Source organism: Garra rufa, chromosome 7 (assembly GCF_049309525.1).
Source record: "Garra rufa chromosome 7, GarRuf1.0, whole genome shotgun sequence".
NCBI classification, from domain to species: domain Eukaryota; kingdom Metazoa; phylum Chordata; class Actinopteri; order Cypriniformes; family Cyprinidae; genus Garra; species Garra rufa.
Genome location: NC_133367.1, coordinates 18,301,543 through 18,319,479, shown reverse-complemented (window position 1 = coordinate 18,319,479; position 17,937 = coordinate 18,301,543). Strand labels below are relative to the sequence as shown.

At 35.7% G+C, this 17,937-nt stretch overlaps 2 protein-coding genes across 2 annotated transcripts; both read left to right on the top strand.

Moving 5' to 3' along the window:
• Positions 1–1,674: 1,674 nt before the first annotated feature.
• On the top strand, positions 1,675–9,640 carry LOC141338027 (uncharacterized). The gene is made up of 4 exons (XM_073843600.1): positions 1,675–2,123; positions 2,791–2,944; positions 4,118–5,821; positions 8,913–9,640. The coding sequence occupies exons 2-4, from the start codon at positions 2,857–2,859 to the stop codon at positions 9,638–9,640; spliced, it is 2,520 nt and encodes an 839-aa protein (XP_073699701.1). The 5' UTR covers positions 1,675–2,123; positions 2,791–2,856.
• Positions 9,641–14,265: 4,625 nt separating this feature from the next.
• LOC141338765 (uncharacterized) lies at positions 14,266–16,158 on the top strand. The gene is made up of 2 exons (XM_073844383.1): positions 14,266–14,433; positions 15,096–16,158. Exons 1-2 carry the CDS (start codon positions 14,379–14,381, stop codon positions 15,824–15,826), a joined length of 786 nt encoding a protein of 261 aa, XP_073700484.1. The 5' UTR covers positions 14,266–14,378; the 3' UTR covers positions 15,827–16,158.
• The last annotated feature ends 1,779 nt before the right edge of the window (positions 16,159–17,937 follow it).

Genomic DNA, 17,937 nt, shown 5'->3' with positions numbered 1-17,937 from the left:
GCATACGCACATCAATCTAACGTTATTTTTATCACACTGTAGAGAAAAAAAGTCAGGCCTCTAAATTCCTAGCTGAGCATGTGGATGCCCTCAAATCTGACTCTGGGTTTGAGGCGACCATCAGCAAGTTTGACAGTAACTTCAGCACTGCTGCATTGCTGGATCTGTTGGATAAGCTCAGCATTTATAGCACCAATGACTGTGAACACAGCATGATCAACATCATCTACAGGATGGACTTCAATGAGAGATTGGAGAAAATGGCCATTGAGAGGAGCCAGAAAACTGCTGCATAGCATCATCCATTATGAAATTCAATTTTGTGTGGCATCACGACAACCCTACCTAGTACGTTTCCCTCCTTGTTTTCAATGTTTGCAATATCTGTACAAAGGAGACGTCAGTCAGGTGGTGGAAGATGACGTCTTTGGAGAAGACTGTTGATTTTACACTCGAAAATTAATGTATTACTTAGAAATTAAAGATTACCTCGGAATGCATCGCTAGACAACACCAACGCTTATGAACAATAATACTGATAAATGCTAACCACTAATTAATTCTATTTTTAGTAAAATGACCTGTATTTTTTTAATATGCCATATGCATGACAGTCAATGTGAATACATCTCAATTCTCAGTCAAGTAATGAATTAATTCTATATTTTATTAACTGACAACAAGAAACATTAATAAATTCGTAAAAGAATTAATAAAAGTAACATTGATGTTAAATAAATACAAGTCAAAGACACATAAAACAAAGCTTTATTCAAGGTAATTGTTCTGACAATCATGTGTGTTCACAGCCCTTAAATAACAACTGCCATCAACACAGCTGTGCCAATTCTGCAGCTTTATTCTGATGAAGCAGCTGACCAGCGCGTCCACCTTCACCTGTCTCTGCCGTCCTTCACGTCCCTGTAACATCCAGAAAAGTTTCAAGTCACCTCTGTGATTCATGTGCTTAATATTGCATTCACACTCGCATCCAACACAAATGCTCCTGAATTTATCAACAATATGAATGGACAAATAAAGATCAGTTATGTGTAGTTACTATATGTACATGCGTTTACATTCCATTCATATAAAGTAAACAGTGTTTACAACAGTGAATTCCACTGTAACAGCACACATCACTCAGATGTCTATTACGGGCTCATCTGCAATTCTTTGGGAACTTTTTCCTGTCACATATTAAATAGACATTAAACAATCATCTTTAAGATGTATATGGTTTATGTACATTCACTTTGGAGATATACGTGTGTTTACTGGATCTCCCCTGTTTGCTATACATATAAAACATGTTTTTACAGGACAATCATAAATATACTATACTGTTACACCTTAAATGAGTTAACAGTTTGCTCTACGGCTACGCGATTGTAACACAAGGAACAGTGTAACGTTACTCACATTCGGTTGTGGCTAGAGGGTATACAGCTCAGACCGGAAACTAACAATGAAATTAATTGTTCTACCTATTAGATTGTGTTTTATTAACGTCTACACCTACCCCAACCCTAAACTTAGCCCTTACTATAATACAAAAAAAGTATTATTGTTGTACAGTGTGACAAAAATAACGTTAGACTGATGTGCGCATGCCCAGTAGCCTTAGCTGTATCCCTTCTAGACTTTACCCTCACATTCGGACACACCCTCGTTGCTGTTCTCCATCACGTTCGATGATGACGTATTGATCTCCCGTGGGCTTCTGGGATTGAAAAGTAGAAAAGTATCCCTCGATCTGTACATCGAAATCTGGGCGGGACGCAGTAGGCATCCGGGGATCTCTCGCTTACTCTTTTGTGGTTACTCTTCTCACGTACCCATTTCGCCTACTATATAGTAGGTAAGTAGGCATATTCGAACGACACTTAGGTATATGTACACCTGAATCTCGTGAGAAATAGTGGTTCATCCAGGTAAATCTCGCCTACTCTTTTGTGGATTTTGAGATTTCATGCATACTTTTTCTTCGCCTACTGCTTTTTGCCTACTAAATAGTATGGAAGTATGCGATTTCGAATGCAGCCTTTGTTTATTATTATCGCCTCACGTTGATGACGTCACCGCTAGCGCCATCACACAGCGTTGAGTCTTTCTGAGGTGAGGTATGTAGTTCACGGTGTTTCGTTTATTTATACGAACAAAGCTTTTTAAAGTAACATTCTACGACGTTGTTTCCGTATTGTTTTTATCTGGTGCAGATCTGGCGCTATTTGTGCGTCTTTTCTAGCGTCTGCTTACAGAAATAAACATTTAGCCTATCAGACAACTATGTAAGGAACTAATACGAAATACATTAAGATCTGTGATTTTGTGTGTTTTTGTATGCTCATGTGTGGAGTGGTATTGTTACTAAATGCCACTTGATCAAAAGTCAAAGTATGATCTGTGAGAGTAATGATTATTCATCACACAGGACCTTTTAAAGCCATCACAAGAGGTACATAAATCCCTCTGTGTAGATATAGCTTTGAATTTGTAAAATACTGTTTGGTCATGCTCGTTCATAAAAAAAAAAGAACAGTTTCTGTATCTACAAACGTTTATTTTCCCATTTTTAATGACTGTATGTAATGACTGTAGTTGTAACTGAACTAAATGTATGTTTAAATATGCATGCTGTATGACAGTTATCTGTGTTTAATAAAACGGTCATGATAAGGCTAAATAAGAGGTAGTGTCACAATTACCTGCTGCAATTAACAGCAAGTTTAAAGTATGTGAATTAATGAAAGCATCAATTTAACAACTGATTTATGTTTCTTTTGGCAGTTCTGCTGCTCCTACCACACAGCTTTCACCTTTAATGAAGCTCCTCCCACAGCGATTCACCAGTAAATGCGCAAGAGTTGGCGAAAGAATACTGAAAACATGATTGATCCAGAACCCTGCAGAATAAAAGAGGAAGATACTGAAGAACCAATAGGTTGGTGTTTATTCTTAATTCTCAAAAGAGCTGTGAAATAATCAGTTAAAAGGGGCTTTTGCATCGCATAGATATAAGAATGTAGTGTAGGGTAATTTACAGTCATACCTCTTTAAGAGACTAATCTGCTTAATGAAGACCAGGAGTCAAAGTTCAAGTTCAGTTGGTTAACAGAGTTTACTGAAGACAAAGAAACTGACCAATGACAAAAGGAAATGAGGAAATGAAATTATCAATGGTAATGAACTCATGTTTGATTGGAAAATGTATAACCATAGCAACTAATGACCGAAGGGGAAGAGAAAACCAGTAACTAAAAGTCCATGAAAATGAAAGTAAGCACAGAGTGAATGGTTCTGAGATGCTGAAAACACCAGATCACAAGCTGATCAGTCAAATTAAACATGGTGTGTTTCTACGGTGCGTATTGGCAGAGCTCAGGTAGACAATATTATTGGATCTTGCAAATTTTTTAATTGATTATTAATAAGATTTTTTTTTACATATCGCCCAGCCCTAGAACGCACTTCATTTTTGGGAAACACAGTGCAGGCAGGCTATATACTCACTTAAATGAATCAGAGTTTTTTTTTTTTTTTTTTAAATTAAGGACACAAAGCCATATTGCTTATTTGATTTTAGTTTGACAGATACTTTCCCAAAGGAATGGTGCAAAACAATGTTAGAGAACTTTAATATTATTAGGAAAAGACACACAATATTTTTGGTTCATTTTGCAACTGTGAGGTCAAAAATTAGACTGTGATTGATCGTTGATTTTTGTAAAATTTTAAACAAAAATGTCTTCTCCAGCTTTGAATTAAAAACAAATAATATTGGGGTAGCTTTCCATGAAATAGGTTCAAAATGGAGCCCAAGTGTCAATTTTCTGTTGGTTTTCAATAAATCTGAGGAGGTTTGAGAAACATTCATAATGATTGCAAGCTTCATGCATTTTTAGCATATATTTATCTGTAACATTTTATAACTCTGACATATAAAATGTTCTTAATCAAACATATTCAATAGTTAATTAGTACAAACATTTTTATTTGTGCCTGTATTGCATAAAAAGTAATTGGATGATTAATGTACCACTGATTAATGTTCACTTTTTTGATGAAAATCAGACTTTTGAACCCTTTGAACTTTTTTTTTTGGCTTTCATTTTAGGCCTGTTAGAAGTGAAAAAGGAGATTGAAGAGCTAACTGAAGTGGAAGAGAAACATCATGTCAAAACTGAAGAAAGTGACAAAATATGTTTTACTTGCCCTCAGTGTGGAAAGAGTTTCTCATGCAAGCAAAATCTTGATATTCACATACATTTTCATCTTGGAGGGATGCGATACACATATGATCAGTGGGATAAGATTTTCACAATGAAAACGAACCTTAATGAACACATGAAAATTCACACTGCAGAGAAGCCACACATCTGTGATCAGTGTGGGAAGAGTTTCCCACAGAAGCAATCCTTTGATGAACATAAGAAACTCCACACTCTGAAGAAGCCATACACATGTGGTCAATGTGGGAAGAGTTTCCCATATAAAGGAAACCTTGAAGAACATATGAGGATCCACACGGGAGAGAAGCCGTACAAATGTGATCAGTGTGGGAAGAGCTTTGCACAAAGAGGAAACCTTAACGTACACATGAAAATCCACAATAGGGCGAAACCGCAGACATTTAATCAACGTGGGAGTTGTTTCACACAAAACGCACCCCTTAATGATCACATGAAAACCCACACTTGTGATCAATGTGGGAAGAGTTATGCACGAAAAGGAGCTCTTAATGATCACATGAGGATCCACACTGGAGAAAAGCCATACAAGTGTGATCAATGTGAGAAGAGTTTTAGAAAATCAAGCGTGTTTAAAGTACATCTGCTTACCCATTCTAGAGAAAGGATATATAAATGTGACCAATGCAATAAGACATTCTTTAGGGCAGATTTCCTAAAGGACCATTTGAAACGTCATGCAAAGGTGAAGCCTTTTGTATGTTATTTGTGTGGACAGAGTTTTAGTCAGAGGGGTGCATTAAAATTACACCAGAAAAGACACAGCGGTGTGAAGGATCATGTTTGTTCTGAGTGTGGGAAGACTTTTTTTACACATGGTGACCTGAAAGCGCACCTGACAGTTCACACTAGAGAAACACCTTATAAGTGTTCACACTGTGACAAGAGCTTCAAGCGGTCTCAGTATCTGAAAATACATGAGATGATCCACACTGGAGCGAAGCCATATGCATGTGATCAATGTGGGAAAACATTTTTGCATAAAGGAAATCTTAACGTACACATTAAAATCCACACTGGAAAGAGTTTTGCACAAAAAACACCACTTAATGATCGCATGACAATCCACACTGGAGAAAAGCCGCACACATGTGGTCAATGTGGGAAGAGTTTTAGAAAAGCAAGTGTTTTTAAAGTACATGTGTGTACTCATTCTAGAGAAAGACTGTATAACTGTGACCAGTGTAGTAAAAAATATTTTAGGGCAGATTCCCTGAAGGATCACCTGAAAGTTCATTCAAAGGAGAAGCCTCATGTGTGTTCTTTGTGTGGAAAGCGTTTTAGTAGCATGGACACATTAAAATCACACCAGAAAAGACACAACGGTGTGAAGGATCATGTTTGCTCTGAGTGTGGTAAGGCTTTTTTTACAGATGGTGAACTGAAAGTGCACCGGGCAGTTCACACTAGAGAAACACCTTATAAGTGTTCACTCTGTGACAAGAGCTTCAAGCGGGCAATATATCTAAAAATACATGAGAGGATCCACACTGGAGAGAAGCCGTATCACTGCCATTCATGTGGGAAGAGATTCACTCAATTAGCTTCTCTACTCTTTCATAAAAGAAGATGCAAGTCATAAATTACAGAAAGTTCAAGTTCTAATCTTCCAGGTGTGGTTATCAAAGAATATAAAAAAAATAAGTTTTTGATCATTGCTTATTTCTGAATCTAGGTTTTGATCAATTATTCAGATTTAGCAGTTAAGTTGAGTATATCCATTCTAATTAGTTTTTGAGAATGTCTTTTTAAATAAACGTCAAATACACTGAATTGACTTTCAGGTGTTCTGTCCTCCTTGATATGATTTGATTTGATACGGGATGCATAATTTTACCTTTCAATATGGGATAATCACATATTTTAAAGGAAGGGTGGCGACCCTATCTATAGTTCACCTCCAGAGTCTTTGGGTCCTAGTCGTTCATTCATCATGTGACAGCCAACTCTTTTTTTTTTTTTTTTAAACCACATTGAATGTTATAGAAAAAGAAACGTAATAGAAATTCACAAGTTTATCAAATGTAAGACATTTGAGACCAGGACTGTGTATCCAATATGGCTGTCACATCATGTTACAAAAGAATGCCTATGGGACTATTATGGGATGAACAAACGACTCTGACCCAAAGACTCAGAGTCTGGAGGTGCTTCCTGTACAGAACCTTTAGGATGTTGCACATATATTAATGGTCTGTTTTCATGCTGGTTTGGATGAGCCCCTGTATTCTATGATACAGAAGGCAACTGCACCCTGGAGTAAAACATCCCTGTTTGCTCTTCTGCTAAGAAGATCCATGCTCACCGTGGACCCCAAGCCCAAATTTCTGGCACATTGAAAGTTTGACATAATACTCAACATTATTAATCTACAGGGAATGGTAAGGGGAATTGGTGGTTTTACAGAGGATATGGTTTTTGTAACCATATCCCAATTCAAGCCCTGTACCATACAACTCGCTTTGCAGTATGCAATATGTATCCACCTTTATTTTTCCTGTAGGAATTATGAACAAAATGGTTTGTAGTGCAAACAATTTTACCGTTTACTGCACTTTGATATCATTTTTGTTAATTCCCTGCAGTGGCTTTTGAATTGGAAGTCTAACACATTACTAGAAGCTTAATTCAGCATTGAAAAATTAGGGGGATACTGTGAATAGAATAGAAATGTTCTGTATGTATGGACTTTCTGGATTACCAGCTACATTTACTGAAATCTTATGTATGCAGGAGGACACACTGCATTTCCCATATCGCAATGATGTTTCATCTTCAAATGTGTTAGTGAACTGGAGGTGGGACAATAAATTCACACAATGGTTACAGGTCTTTTAATTGGAATCAAACTAGTTAATTTACATGTTACCACAGTAAGCATTTTTTTTTTGGCTTTGGAGAATTTAATCTACTCAACTGATTTTAAGTAAAAAAAAAAAACAACAACACTGAATCAACTTGACTTTATGCCAACAAACTAAGCACACAATAAAGAAAAAGTGAAACAATATATATCAGATACATACCTCACTTGTACAGTTTCCCGAACTAAACATTTGAGCACAGGACTTACTTTCCATCCTAATACAACATTCTAAAACAACACACTTTTTGTAATATAATACAAAACGCATGATTTAAATGACATTATAAAGTGAAAGTGAAAATGACATGAAAATCGTCATTCTTTTTGAAGGAGGTTTGGGAGGGGGGTCTTTCAGTTCATCTGATTCGCACACTTGAAACTGCTGGACTTTAATGAACTTTTATGAACTTTGATCACAGTGACAACTTTGGATGCTGTTTCTTTGTCCTGAACGATATGGAAAAAATAGCTGCAAGATGTCTGTTAAAAGATCTTTTGATCCGGCAAAGCATCTGTACAAACATTTGGCAGACATCTTTAGGATGCCTATTTTACATTCTAATTAATAAACATTATAAAGACATCTAACATCTAACATGTCACATCTAACGTCTATGTGACATCTGATAGGAAAGTCCAATAGAAATATTGCAGATAGGCAAACAAAGGTTTGTTTCAGTATGACAGCTGCTGTAAAAGCCTCTTTACTACTTGTCAATAGTTTCTGTTTTAACCTCATTTCATTATGCTGATGTCTTCAGATCATATGTAAACCGCCACCTAATGCTCATTTCATTGGCATCAACGGTCAAAATGCCCAGCTTATATGTTAAGAAGAATTTGTAAAGTCTGCATTATGCATTTCATTTTTTTTTTGCACTGAATTGTTTGGGAAGACTTTTATTTTGACAGGGTTGTAACGAGTACCGATATAATTTTATAAATTGCTTCACCTGCGTGAATGCTAAGCGTGCACGCGCTGTATCCTGGAAACCTAGTTATGAGGTAAATGATTTTAACGCTTTTCATCTTATAACTGTATGATGTGTTTTAGTTTTTTTATTGCTTTATAATGGTTTCCCTTTATGTGAGTGTTTCTGCATTCTTTACACACTCTTGGGGTTTTTATTCTTAGTTTTTGTTTTTGGTCATTTTAATTCTAACTGTGGTCTACTTGTTCATATTAGTTTTTGCCTATACGAAAGATAAACATAGAAATTAGTAAAAAAAAAAAAAAACAAACAAACAAACAGATCAACTCGCAGATAGAAACTGAAATACAAGAGTATGTTTTTAAAAACTGGTAACATTGATCGAACATAAATCAAAAATGTTTAAATGTTAATTTTATATATAATTTACGATTTTGGCAGGTCTGCTCCTACCACATAGCAATTCATCCTGTCAGTTTACAAGTGAAGGAGTTTTTGAAAGAACAGTTGGAACATGAGTGATCCAGAACCCAGCAGAATAAAATGCGAAGTTACTGAAAAACAAAGAGGTTGGTGTTTCTTCTCTATTCTCTATGATCTAAAATATGCTGGTTTTTTTTAAAGAGGGAAATTGTGTCATAACAGGGTTCAGTTAACAACGCCATTGCAAATAAATTGTAAAAATCAATGAAAACGGTCTAACCAAATTGAGTCAAATTTAAGACACTATGTTTTAATGGTAACATTACATAATTTTATAGTTGATCAAACAGTAAATAGTTCTAACTACAAAAACAAGGGTTTCTGTATTTTAAAATAATTGGAGTTTTTTTAATAATTGTATTCTTTTTACTTTCATTTTAGACCTGGTGAAAGAGAATAAGGAGAGTGACCAACTGAGTGAAGCAGAGGAGAAACATCATGTCAAAAGTGGAGAAAGTAGTTTTTTACTGAAACGAAGAGCCAAAAAATCTTTCATCTGCTCTCAGTGTGGGACGAGTTTCTCATGCAAACAAAGTCTTAAATGTCACATGAGAGTTCATAGTGGAGAGAAGCCGCACATATGCGATCAATGTGGGAGGAGTTTTGCACGTAAAGAAAACCTTACTACTCACATGAAAATCCATACTGGAGAGAAACCGCACACATGCGATCAGTGCGGGAGGAGTTTCGCGCAATTAAGAAATTTTAAATTACATCTGCGTTCTCATTCTGGAGAAAAACCATACAACTGTGATCAGTGTGGTAAAAAGTTTTCCTATGCAGATTCCCTGAAGAGCCACCTAAAAGTTCACACAAAGGAAAAGCCTTATGTGTGTTCTTTGTGTGGAAAGAGTTTCCCTCGTATGAGTGCTTTTAGACTACACCAGAAAAGACACAGTGGTGTGAAAGACCATATGTGCTTTGATTGTGGGAAAACCTTTATTGCGTCTGATAAACTGAAGCGGCACCAGTTAATTCACAGTGGCGAAAAAAATTACAAGTGTTCGCAATGTGACAAGGGATTCTCTCGGCCAGAATATCTGAAAAAACACAAGATGATCCACAACAGAGAAAAGCCACACAGTGTGGGAAGTGTTTCACATATGTAGGTGCTCTTATAGGAAGTGCAACTTTCTAAATGCCAGAGACTGTCTTTAATATTAACGGCATTCTAAGACCACTTTAGTTTCATTCCAGTTAAGTTAAAGCCGGTTCAATTGAGCACTGGATGATTCAAACATTTGTTCTGTTTAGATTCCTGTGAATTCAGATGTTATATTCTGAGCTTCCCTTTAACTGTAACCAGTGATGCAGTAAAAATTATTTTGAACACATTCCACTTAGTTTTTGTTTTTACTTAATTCATTATGCTGATGTCTTCAGATCACCTGTAAACTGCCAATTAAAGCTCATTTCATTGGTATCTACAGATTGAGGCAAAATACATTATCAAATGTTTTAAATGACAAACCATGTTTCACGTAAAACAACCAAAAACTTAACTAAATGAAGTTGCATAATATTACAAAAAAATTGGATTTTGGATTTAATTATTTTTTTTATGGTATTTTTAAAAGTATATCACATCCAAAGTTTTGTTATGAAACTAGATGGCACAGTTTGATAGCTCTAACTCAACCTGATGTAGTTTCAACATTATGGTTCATTCTGCTGGTTTCTGGATCAATCATGTTCTCACTGTTCTTTCATGAACTTTATATTCTTAAATTGTAGACAGATGGGAATATTCCAGAATTTATGTTACTGAAATTCCTTGGGAACCATTGTGTGGGGAGGAGCTTACTGAATTTGTTAAAGTGCCCCTATTATGCCATTTTAAAGGTAGTTAATATTGTTGTAATAGTCTCTTAAAACAGGTTTACATGTATGCAAGTTCAAAAAACACTTTAGTTTTCTCCAAAATTAGATTTGTTTTTACCCCGTTTCTAAATGATTCGTAAACGACTCGTTTGAAGCAGTTCGAAGAATCAGTCTCTCTAAACCCCTCCTTTCAGTGAGCCCTCATTGCTGTGATTGGTCAGATGGTGCAGTCCTTTTGGATTGGTCTACCGCTTCAGCGCAAAACGAAACGCCCATTGGCATAACTGAATGACAGCTGCGGAGACCTGTTAATGCATAGAAAAGATAGCCTCGATTTTACCCTATCAATTCGAGCCGGAGTCTGACGATGAAACTGTTGAAGTGTCACATCGACAAGAAACTGTTTTGCAAGCACGACCGGAGCAGGACGTTTCTCAGTGGGTGTATGTTAACTGTGGAAAGTGCTTGCAATTTTCTTTTGTAAGCGAACCGGACACATCTCTACGTTGTGAACTTCAACATTGTACAATCCATAACACTGCGTTAAGCCATCGTTTATCATTATCATTACTTAAACTAATAAGGCAGACAGACAGTCAAGCTGCATCAATCACAAGACTTTTTAGACTACATTGCACTCACAGCTGAACAACAGAACTACGGAAACGCAAGTTAGCTGGTTACCAAGACATGTGCGGGGTTGTTACACACCATAACGTACACAAAGACGTATTTTGAACGATCGCTAGAAAATACAATTATTAATCATACTTACAGGTAGAAGTTCAGAGGAGCAAGCCGGTCCAAATAAACTGGGCACTGATCCATTTTTTAAAACCAAGCGTTTGGTGAATCTCGCGTTGTAACGTTACTCCCCAAGATTGGAAAAGCAGTCATCAGTAAAATGACGCGAACACAACACAAGATTGGCATTGGACTGCTGAGGTGTTGAAAAAATTAATGTTAACCACTCATTCTTGATAGTTTCATCTTTCGGAAGGGCATGTAAAACAAATTCACTCTCACAGGCTGTCACAGCGCAGGGCGTCTTCTTGACATGATGTAATCCACGTGAAAATGGTAGGCCTACTGTTTGTGGGCGGGCAAGTTGTTCGCGAAATTGAATGTGGGCGGACATTACGCAAATGTGTAGCTCGTGACGTGTGGCCGTTACAGAAAAAAGATTCGAATTGCTGACGACTCGTTTAGGCGAATGTGAGCCGACTCTTTTTTTTGTTAGACAAAAACTTTATTTATAGTGCACTGTCGGCGTCACAACTTTGCAGATAGTTTATGTTCACATACAGCTACATGACACACTACATGAAATATCATATTTGAAAAGGCATAATAGGGGCACTTTAAGACAAAACTTTTTTTTAAATACGTTGACATTTTATACATTTAATCATAATCTTTATATGTGCTGAATTAACATCTGGAGAAATATGGAAAAACCTGAATAAATTGGTGTTTAGACTTCATTCTCTACAAATTTGAAATGAGGAAGAAATGCTCTATTTAAAGGAGGAAAAGACATTAAGTTAACAATGATAATGCAAATAAATTGTTAAAGGGGTCCTATTATGCTTTTTCACTTTTTGAATTTTAGTCAGTGTGTGGTATGTTTGGGCATTAAAAAGATCTACAAAGTTACAAATCTCAAAGAGATATTTTCTTTTTTTAAATCCCTTTTCAGGAGCAATAACAAATGGCTCGTTTGTACTACACATCATTGTTTTTCGGATGTGATGGTGTCACAAAGCTTATTAGAATATGTGAAATAAATCCCACTTATGGAAATTCAAATGGTTGGGGGGTGGGGATTAGCCTAACTTTAGGCGATGCAGCACAGGAGAGCCGTTTCTGGGACGCTTCAACGTGCAATGGACGGTTGATATAAATAAGCATTGACCATAGTGTCCGAGTTCTGCTCCTGTGGTCGTGTTGGAGTGTGCGCCGCAGACATGCAGTATAGAGGGATGTGTGGTAAGCTATTTATTCATCATACAGTTGTTGAATCACACAAGAGAATCCACACTGGCGAGAAGCTGTTTCATTGCCCTTCTTGTGGGAAAAGTTTCACTTGTTTTCAGTCTCTGCTCAGTCCTATAAAAAAATTAAATAAAAAATTGGTCTGAAATCATCTAAAGACTCAGCTCTTTCAAGTACAATGCTGAATATTATGAATAAAAAAAAAAATACCTCAGTTGTCCTCAGTGTGAACAGGTGGATCTCAAAATCATACAGTCATTGTTCGAAAGAGTTCAAATATACAGAAATGCGGCAAAATCAAAGAATTTGAAGGAAGGAAGGAAGGAAGGAAGGAAAGGACGTGATGTGACGTGAGGCCAAGTATGGTGACCCATACTCGGAATTTGTGCTCTTCATTTAACCCATCCAAGTGCACACTCACAGTAGTGAACACACACCCGGAGCAGTGGGAAGCCATAGCTCAAGGGTTTTACCTCAGTCATGGTAATGAGGGTGGAAAGATTTCTGACGAACAGCGGGCAGTTCAACTGCTCAGAACAAATAAGAGACTCATGGCCAACTATCACTAAACAAAACAAACGAAAAAAAAAAAAAAAAAAACCCCAAAAAACAGCTGTGGATCATTCAGGTAAGAAAATAGTAGGCCTATTAAGAATCAAGGGGGTGTAAACTTCTTATACATTATTTTTTAACAACTAGTATTTTCTCTTTTTGAAATCTCTCTCTTTTATGTGAAATATCTTCAGTACCAAATAAACAATAACATGCATTTTGTATGATTCGTCTTATTTTGGTAAAATTATTAACATTTTGCAGATTCTGAAAGGGAAAACTACAAATTTAAAAAACAAAAAACAGTCATAAGTCTAGATAGTTTAAACAGTTAAAACAGATAAAACATTAACATGTCACACACAAAAACACCAAAATAATGGTAAATATATGTAAAAAGATGTGCAAATGCAAATAAATATCAGGGTACAGCGACAAAAAGCTTAAGAGTCATTTAGCCTACCACAAATTACTCTATTACTTTTTCATCACTGCTTATCATACAGCACAGTCATACCGGTTAGTAACGTTATTTTTTAAAAACCTCTTCTTGTCTAAATTAATAATAATAATAGTAATAATAATAATAATAACAACAACAGCATTTAATATAGTATTGACGGTAGACCTGTTTGGTAGGGTGATTACGGTAGTTTCCAGTCCTTTTATGAATGGCATAGCATTAGCTAAGACTAGAGTGATGGCGGAATGCAAGCTGAATAGGTAACGTCAGGTGGGTGGCTGTGATTTCTTTCTTTGAAGTTAATACAAGTTTTATTGGTTATGTTGGCTGTAACACTTTTGAAATGCGCGATATTTTGTAACCGTGTGTTTTGTGCAAACGGCAATGATTGTTTGTGCCAGAGGAGAACTGTCGTAGCTGGTGCTAGGTCTGTGATATATTTGAAGTGAATGTTTGTTATATTGTGCTTAGTTAGATGTGTCGGTGTTTTAAAAATGATTTTGAATGAATATAGCACAATAATGATGGCGTTTTGAAATAAGACAAGCTGTTTACAGTCATTAAATATACTGCTACGTTACATTGAGCATAAGGAGCCACTAATCCATTACAGGTTAAACATGTGAGTCTATAGTTAAATGTGAATGAAGTTTGACATTGGAAACGTTAAAATATCATATTGTCTGCTCTTAATTATCATGGCAACATGTAACAAATTTTTTATTACTATGAATTTAGTCACTATTTAAGTTCATTAAAGTTGAATTCCATGCCTCTATGACTAAAGTAATGCGTTTACTACAAATATATAAAAAAAATCCAGTATACATTTTGATATAGATGAACGTTAATGCAGAAAAATGTGTGAAAACGTAAATGATTTGCTTTTAATTTTGGCAGATCTGCTCCTCCTACCACACAGCACAATTCTCCTTCACTGAAACTCCTCCCACAGCAGATCAGCAATACATTCTGGAATATTTTCTCATCTGCGTTTAAAGAGTTTAAGAGAGAACATGAGTGATCCAGAATCCAGCAGAATAAAACATGAAGATACCGAAGAGCAAAGAGGTTGGTGTTTATTCTTGACATTTATTCTTGATTAGAACAGCAGATCATCACAGTAGTGTTGTAGTGTAAAAACAAAATTAGGAGCTGTGAAATAACATTGTTAAAGTAAAAATAATACACAATACACTTTCCATCAACTGAATACAAAATGTAACCTGATGCTTGAGTTTCTTTTTGTTAAAAAGTGTTCATAACAATAATTAACATCAGGAACTCACTGAATAAATACTGAGTAGTTTATTTATTTATATTTTATTTATATTTGTGGTTCACAATTTTTTCAACCATGTTACTAAACGTTTTAACATCTTACACCTCAGGACTCAACTGTGATTTTATGAATTCCTAGAAATACACATAAAATATCAGATTTAGTCAAACTATCAAATGAATTACCTTGGCTAGAATGGGTGACAGGCCTGCAAATGTTGCATATGTTAACCAAACTCATTTATAGTTACAACAAAACTTTTTTTTATTTATTGTTATTGTAAGATATTTAATGAAGTTATTTTCATGCTAACTGCACGCTGAAGTTTATGGACACACTCAGTACTACACAAATATTTGTATGCAATTGTCTACTTCTTATTACATCAGGGTTTACTCTCTTTGACTATTTTTTTTATTTACTAAAAATAGTCTTTTTACTTTCATTTCAGACTTGATGAAAGAGAATGAGGAGACTGAAGGCCTGAGTGAAGCAGAGGAGAATCATCATCATGTTAAATCTTTGAGTCACTCACAGACTGAGAACATTTTTTCCCTGAAAAGAAGTTCCAAAAAATCTTTCACCTGCCTTCAGTGTGGGAAGAGCTTCAGGCATAAAAGAAACCTTAATGAACACGTGAAAATTCACACTGGAGTGAAACCACACTCATGTGATGAATGTGGAAGGAGTTTCATAAATAGAGGAAATCTTAATGAACACCTGAAAATCCACAGTGGAGAAAAGCCACACACATGTGATCAATGTGGGAAGAGTTTCAGAAATAAAAGAAACCTTAATGAACACATGAAAATCCACACTGGAGAGAAACCACACACATGTGATCAATGTGGAAAGAGATTTAGACATACGGGACACCTTAATGATCACATGAAAATCCACACTGGGGAAAAGCCACACATCTGTGACCAGTGCGGGAAAAGTTTTGGACATTTAAGTTCTTTTAAATCACATCTGAATTCTCATTCTGGAGTAAGACAATATACATGCGATTATTGTGGTAAAAACTTTTTGTGGGCAAATTCTCTGAAGGACCACCTGAATCTTCACTTAAAGGAGAAGCCTCATGTGTGCTCTTTCTGTGGAAAGAGTTTTAGTCAGCTGAGTTATCTAAGAAAACACCAGCAAAAACACAGCATTGTGAAGGATCAAAATGTGCTTTGATTGTGGGAAGACCTTTATTACAACTGCCTGAAGCAGCACCGGAGAATTCACACTGTGACAAGACAGTAATTTGCTCAGGAAACCTGAAATCACATGAGAGGATTCACACTGGTGAGAAGCAGGATCGCTGCCATCCATGAGGGAAAAAAATGAACTTGTTTTAATGCTCTGCCCAGTCATTAAATAAAGAAAAAACAGCTCTTTCAAGTGAAATGTTGCATCTTCACCAAACGTGTTCCAATCAGTTTGATTTATGAATTTAATAATTGTGCATATATTACAACAATCATGTTGTATTATGAATAAAAATATGTTACTCATTTTATAAACTTCTTTTATTGTCCAGTTTTATTTAGTGCTCATAATTTCATACTTTTAAATATATTGCAAGACAAGAAGTATCTGATTGGTTTTGGGACTTTCCATGTTTACTTTTACCTTTAGCGCAACCCAATATCGCATAATGATCCAAAATTGGATGTGCACCATTAATTCTGTTGTCTGTGACCTTATTAAGTCAGAATAGTTACTATAAAACTCCACACAGCAGTGGCCAACTATACTGCCTTCATCTCACAACCTCTGTAAGCTTTACACAACCAGAAAGAGAGAGTAGCTATAAATGTTCTTATTGTTGTGAACAGGAGCATTATCGCCACCTACTGTACAACTTTCATTTTGCAAAAGTTAAAAAAGACAAAAAGTAAAAACATTCCAACAATGACTGATTGCAGAACAGCAGAACCATACGTCACAGCAGTCACACGGCAGCAGCAGGCTCAGCCGGTTGTGGGCGGAGTCTCCTGCTGCGGCCCAATCAGGTCCCAATTCGCAAACTATGCGTTTTAAATAGTATTCGCAAATAGAATTAGTATGTCCCAAATCGTATTATGTTTAAAAAGTATTCCAAAGATTTCCGGGTGGTCTACTACTTAACTTCAGAATACGACATACGGATCAATGCACCCACAACACGTTACGCGGTGAAGGAAGATTCGATTAGAACTACAAACACGCATAAAAAGTGTTTAAAAAAACTACAAACATGGCGGATATGCGCGATCAACGGACGGGTGGAGAAAGGGGTTTGAGTTATAAATAATCAATGTGTTACCTGATAAAAAAAAAATATATATATATATATATTTAATGTTATCCGCGTTATATTTCATGTGCAGCAACATAATGAACTTTTAGAACTGCAGAAACAAATGATGAGAGTCTGCTGGCCAAAGAGTCCTTCGTGTTTCACTTTGAATTTAAGGATGATATTGATATGGACATTTTCCTTAAAGAGTGTGTGAACAAAACATGCCTCAGGATTAACTGCATAGGTTTAACCTAATTTAGTTAGGTGAGTAATGTGTGGTTATTATTGTTGTCAAATGTGTGCCTTCTGTGCTATAACATTTGTTTGATTTTGTAATATTTTTTTTGAAAATCCAGTTAATGATGCGTATAGTGTATAGTACATGGTATTATGTACTATGAAAAACTGGTTAATCCTGAAATTATTAAGTAAAAAATATAGTTTAACTATATAAAAACGTTCTATTGCTCAGGTTTTGTTTTGTTTTTTGTTTAAGCTTTGCACTCAGTTTATACTGTTTATCTTTTAAGACAACAAAAATGTTACACACACGTATATATAATTTAAATAGGCGCGATTAAATACATATATAATTTAAACAGGCGCGAATACACACATATATATTTATAAATATGTATTTACATTTTTTTTCAATTAAAAACTAACTTTAAATTAAATACTGACATAACATTAACAGCTTTGAAACACTTCACAAAGATAAGAAGTGCAATTTCTGGTGTTTATCATTAATAAATTATTTGTATTATTATTATTATTATTTTTTAAATAACATACAACACGTTATAAAGAAACAACATTAAAAATAAGAAAAGGAAAAGAAAAAATATAAGTTGATAATTATTTTCACACACTTTCGATCTGAGTTGGAGACTCCGCCCACTACCGGCTGAGCCTGCTGCCGCGGCGCTGCTGCCGTGTGACTGCTGTGACGTATGGTTCTGCTGTTCTGCAATCGGCCCTATCTCAAACATTCAGACATTCTGAAAAAACAACAACAAAA

What these genes read in the sequence shown, in the direction of transcription:
- LOC141338027 (XM_073843600.1), top strand. Translation starts at nt 2,857, where the DNA reads ATGCGCAAGAGTTGGCGAAAGAATACTGAAAACATGATTGATCCAGAA. An exon ending in AGATACTGAAGAACCAATAG is followed by an intron (nt 2,945 to 4,117) that starts GTTGGTGTTTAT and finishes CTTTCATTTTAG; the next exon opens with GCCTGTTAGAAGTGAAAAAG. An exon ending in ACTCTTTCATAAAAGAAGAT is followed by an intron (nt 5,822 to 8,912) that starts GCAAGTCATAAA and finishes CTTTCATTTTAG; the next exon opens with ACCTGGTGAAAGAGAATAAG.
- LOC141338765 (XM_073844383.1), top strand. Translation starts at nt 14,379, where the DNA reads ATGAGTGATCCAGAATCCAGCAGAATAAAACATGAAGATACCGAAGAG. An exon ending in AGATACCGAAGAGCAAAGAG is followed by an intron (nt 14,434 to 15,095) that starts GTTGGTGTTTAT and finishes CTTTCATTTCAG; the next exon opens with ACTTGATGAAAGAGAATGAG.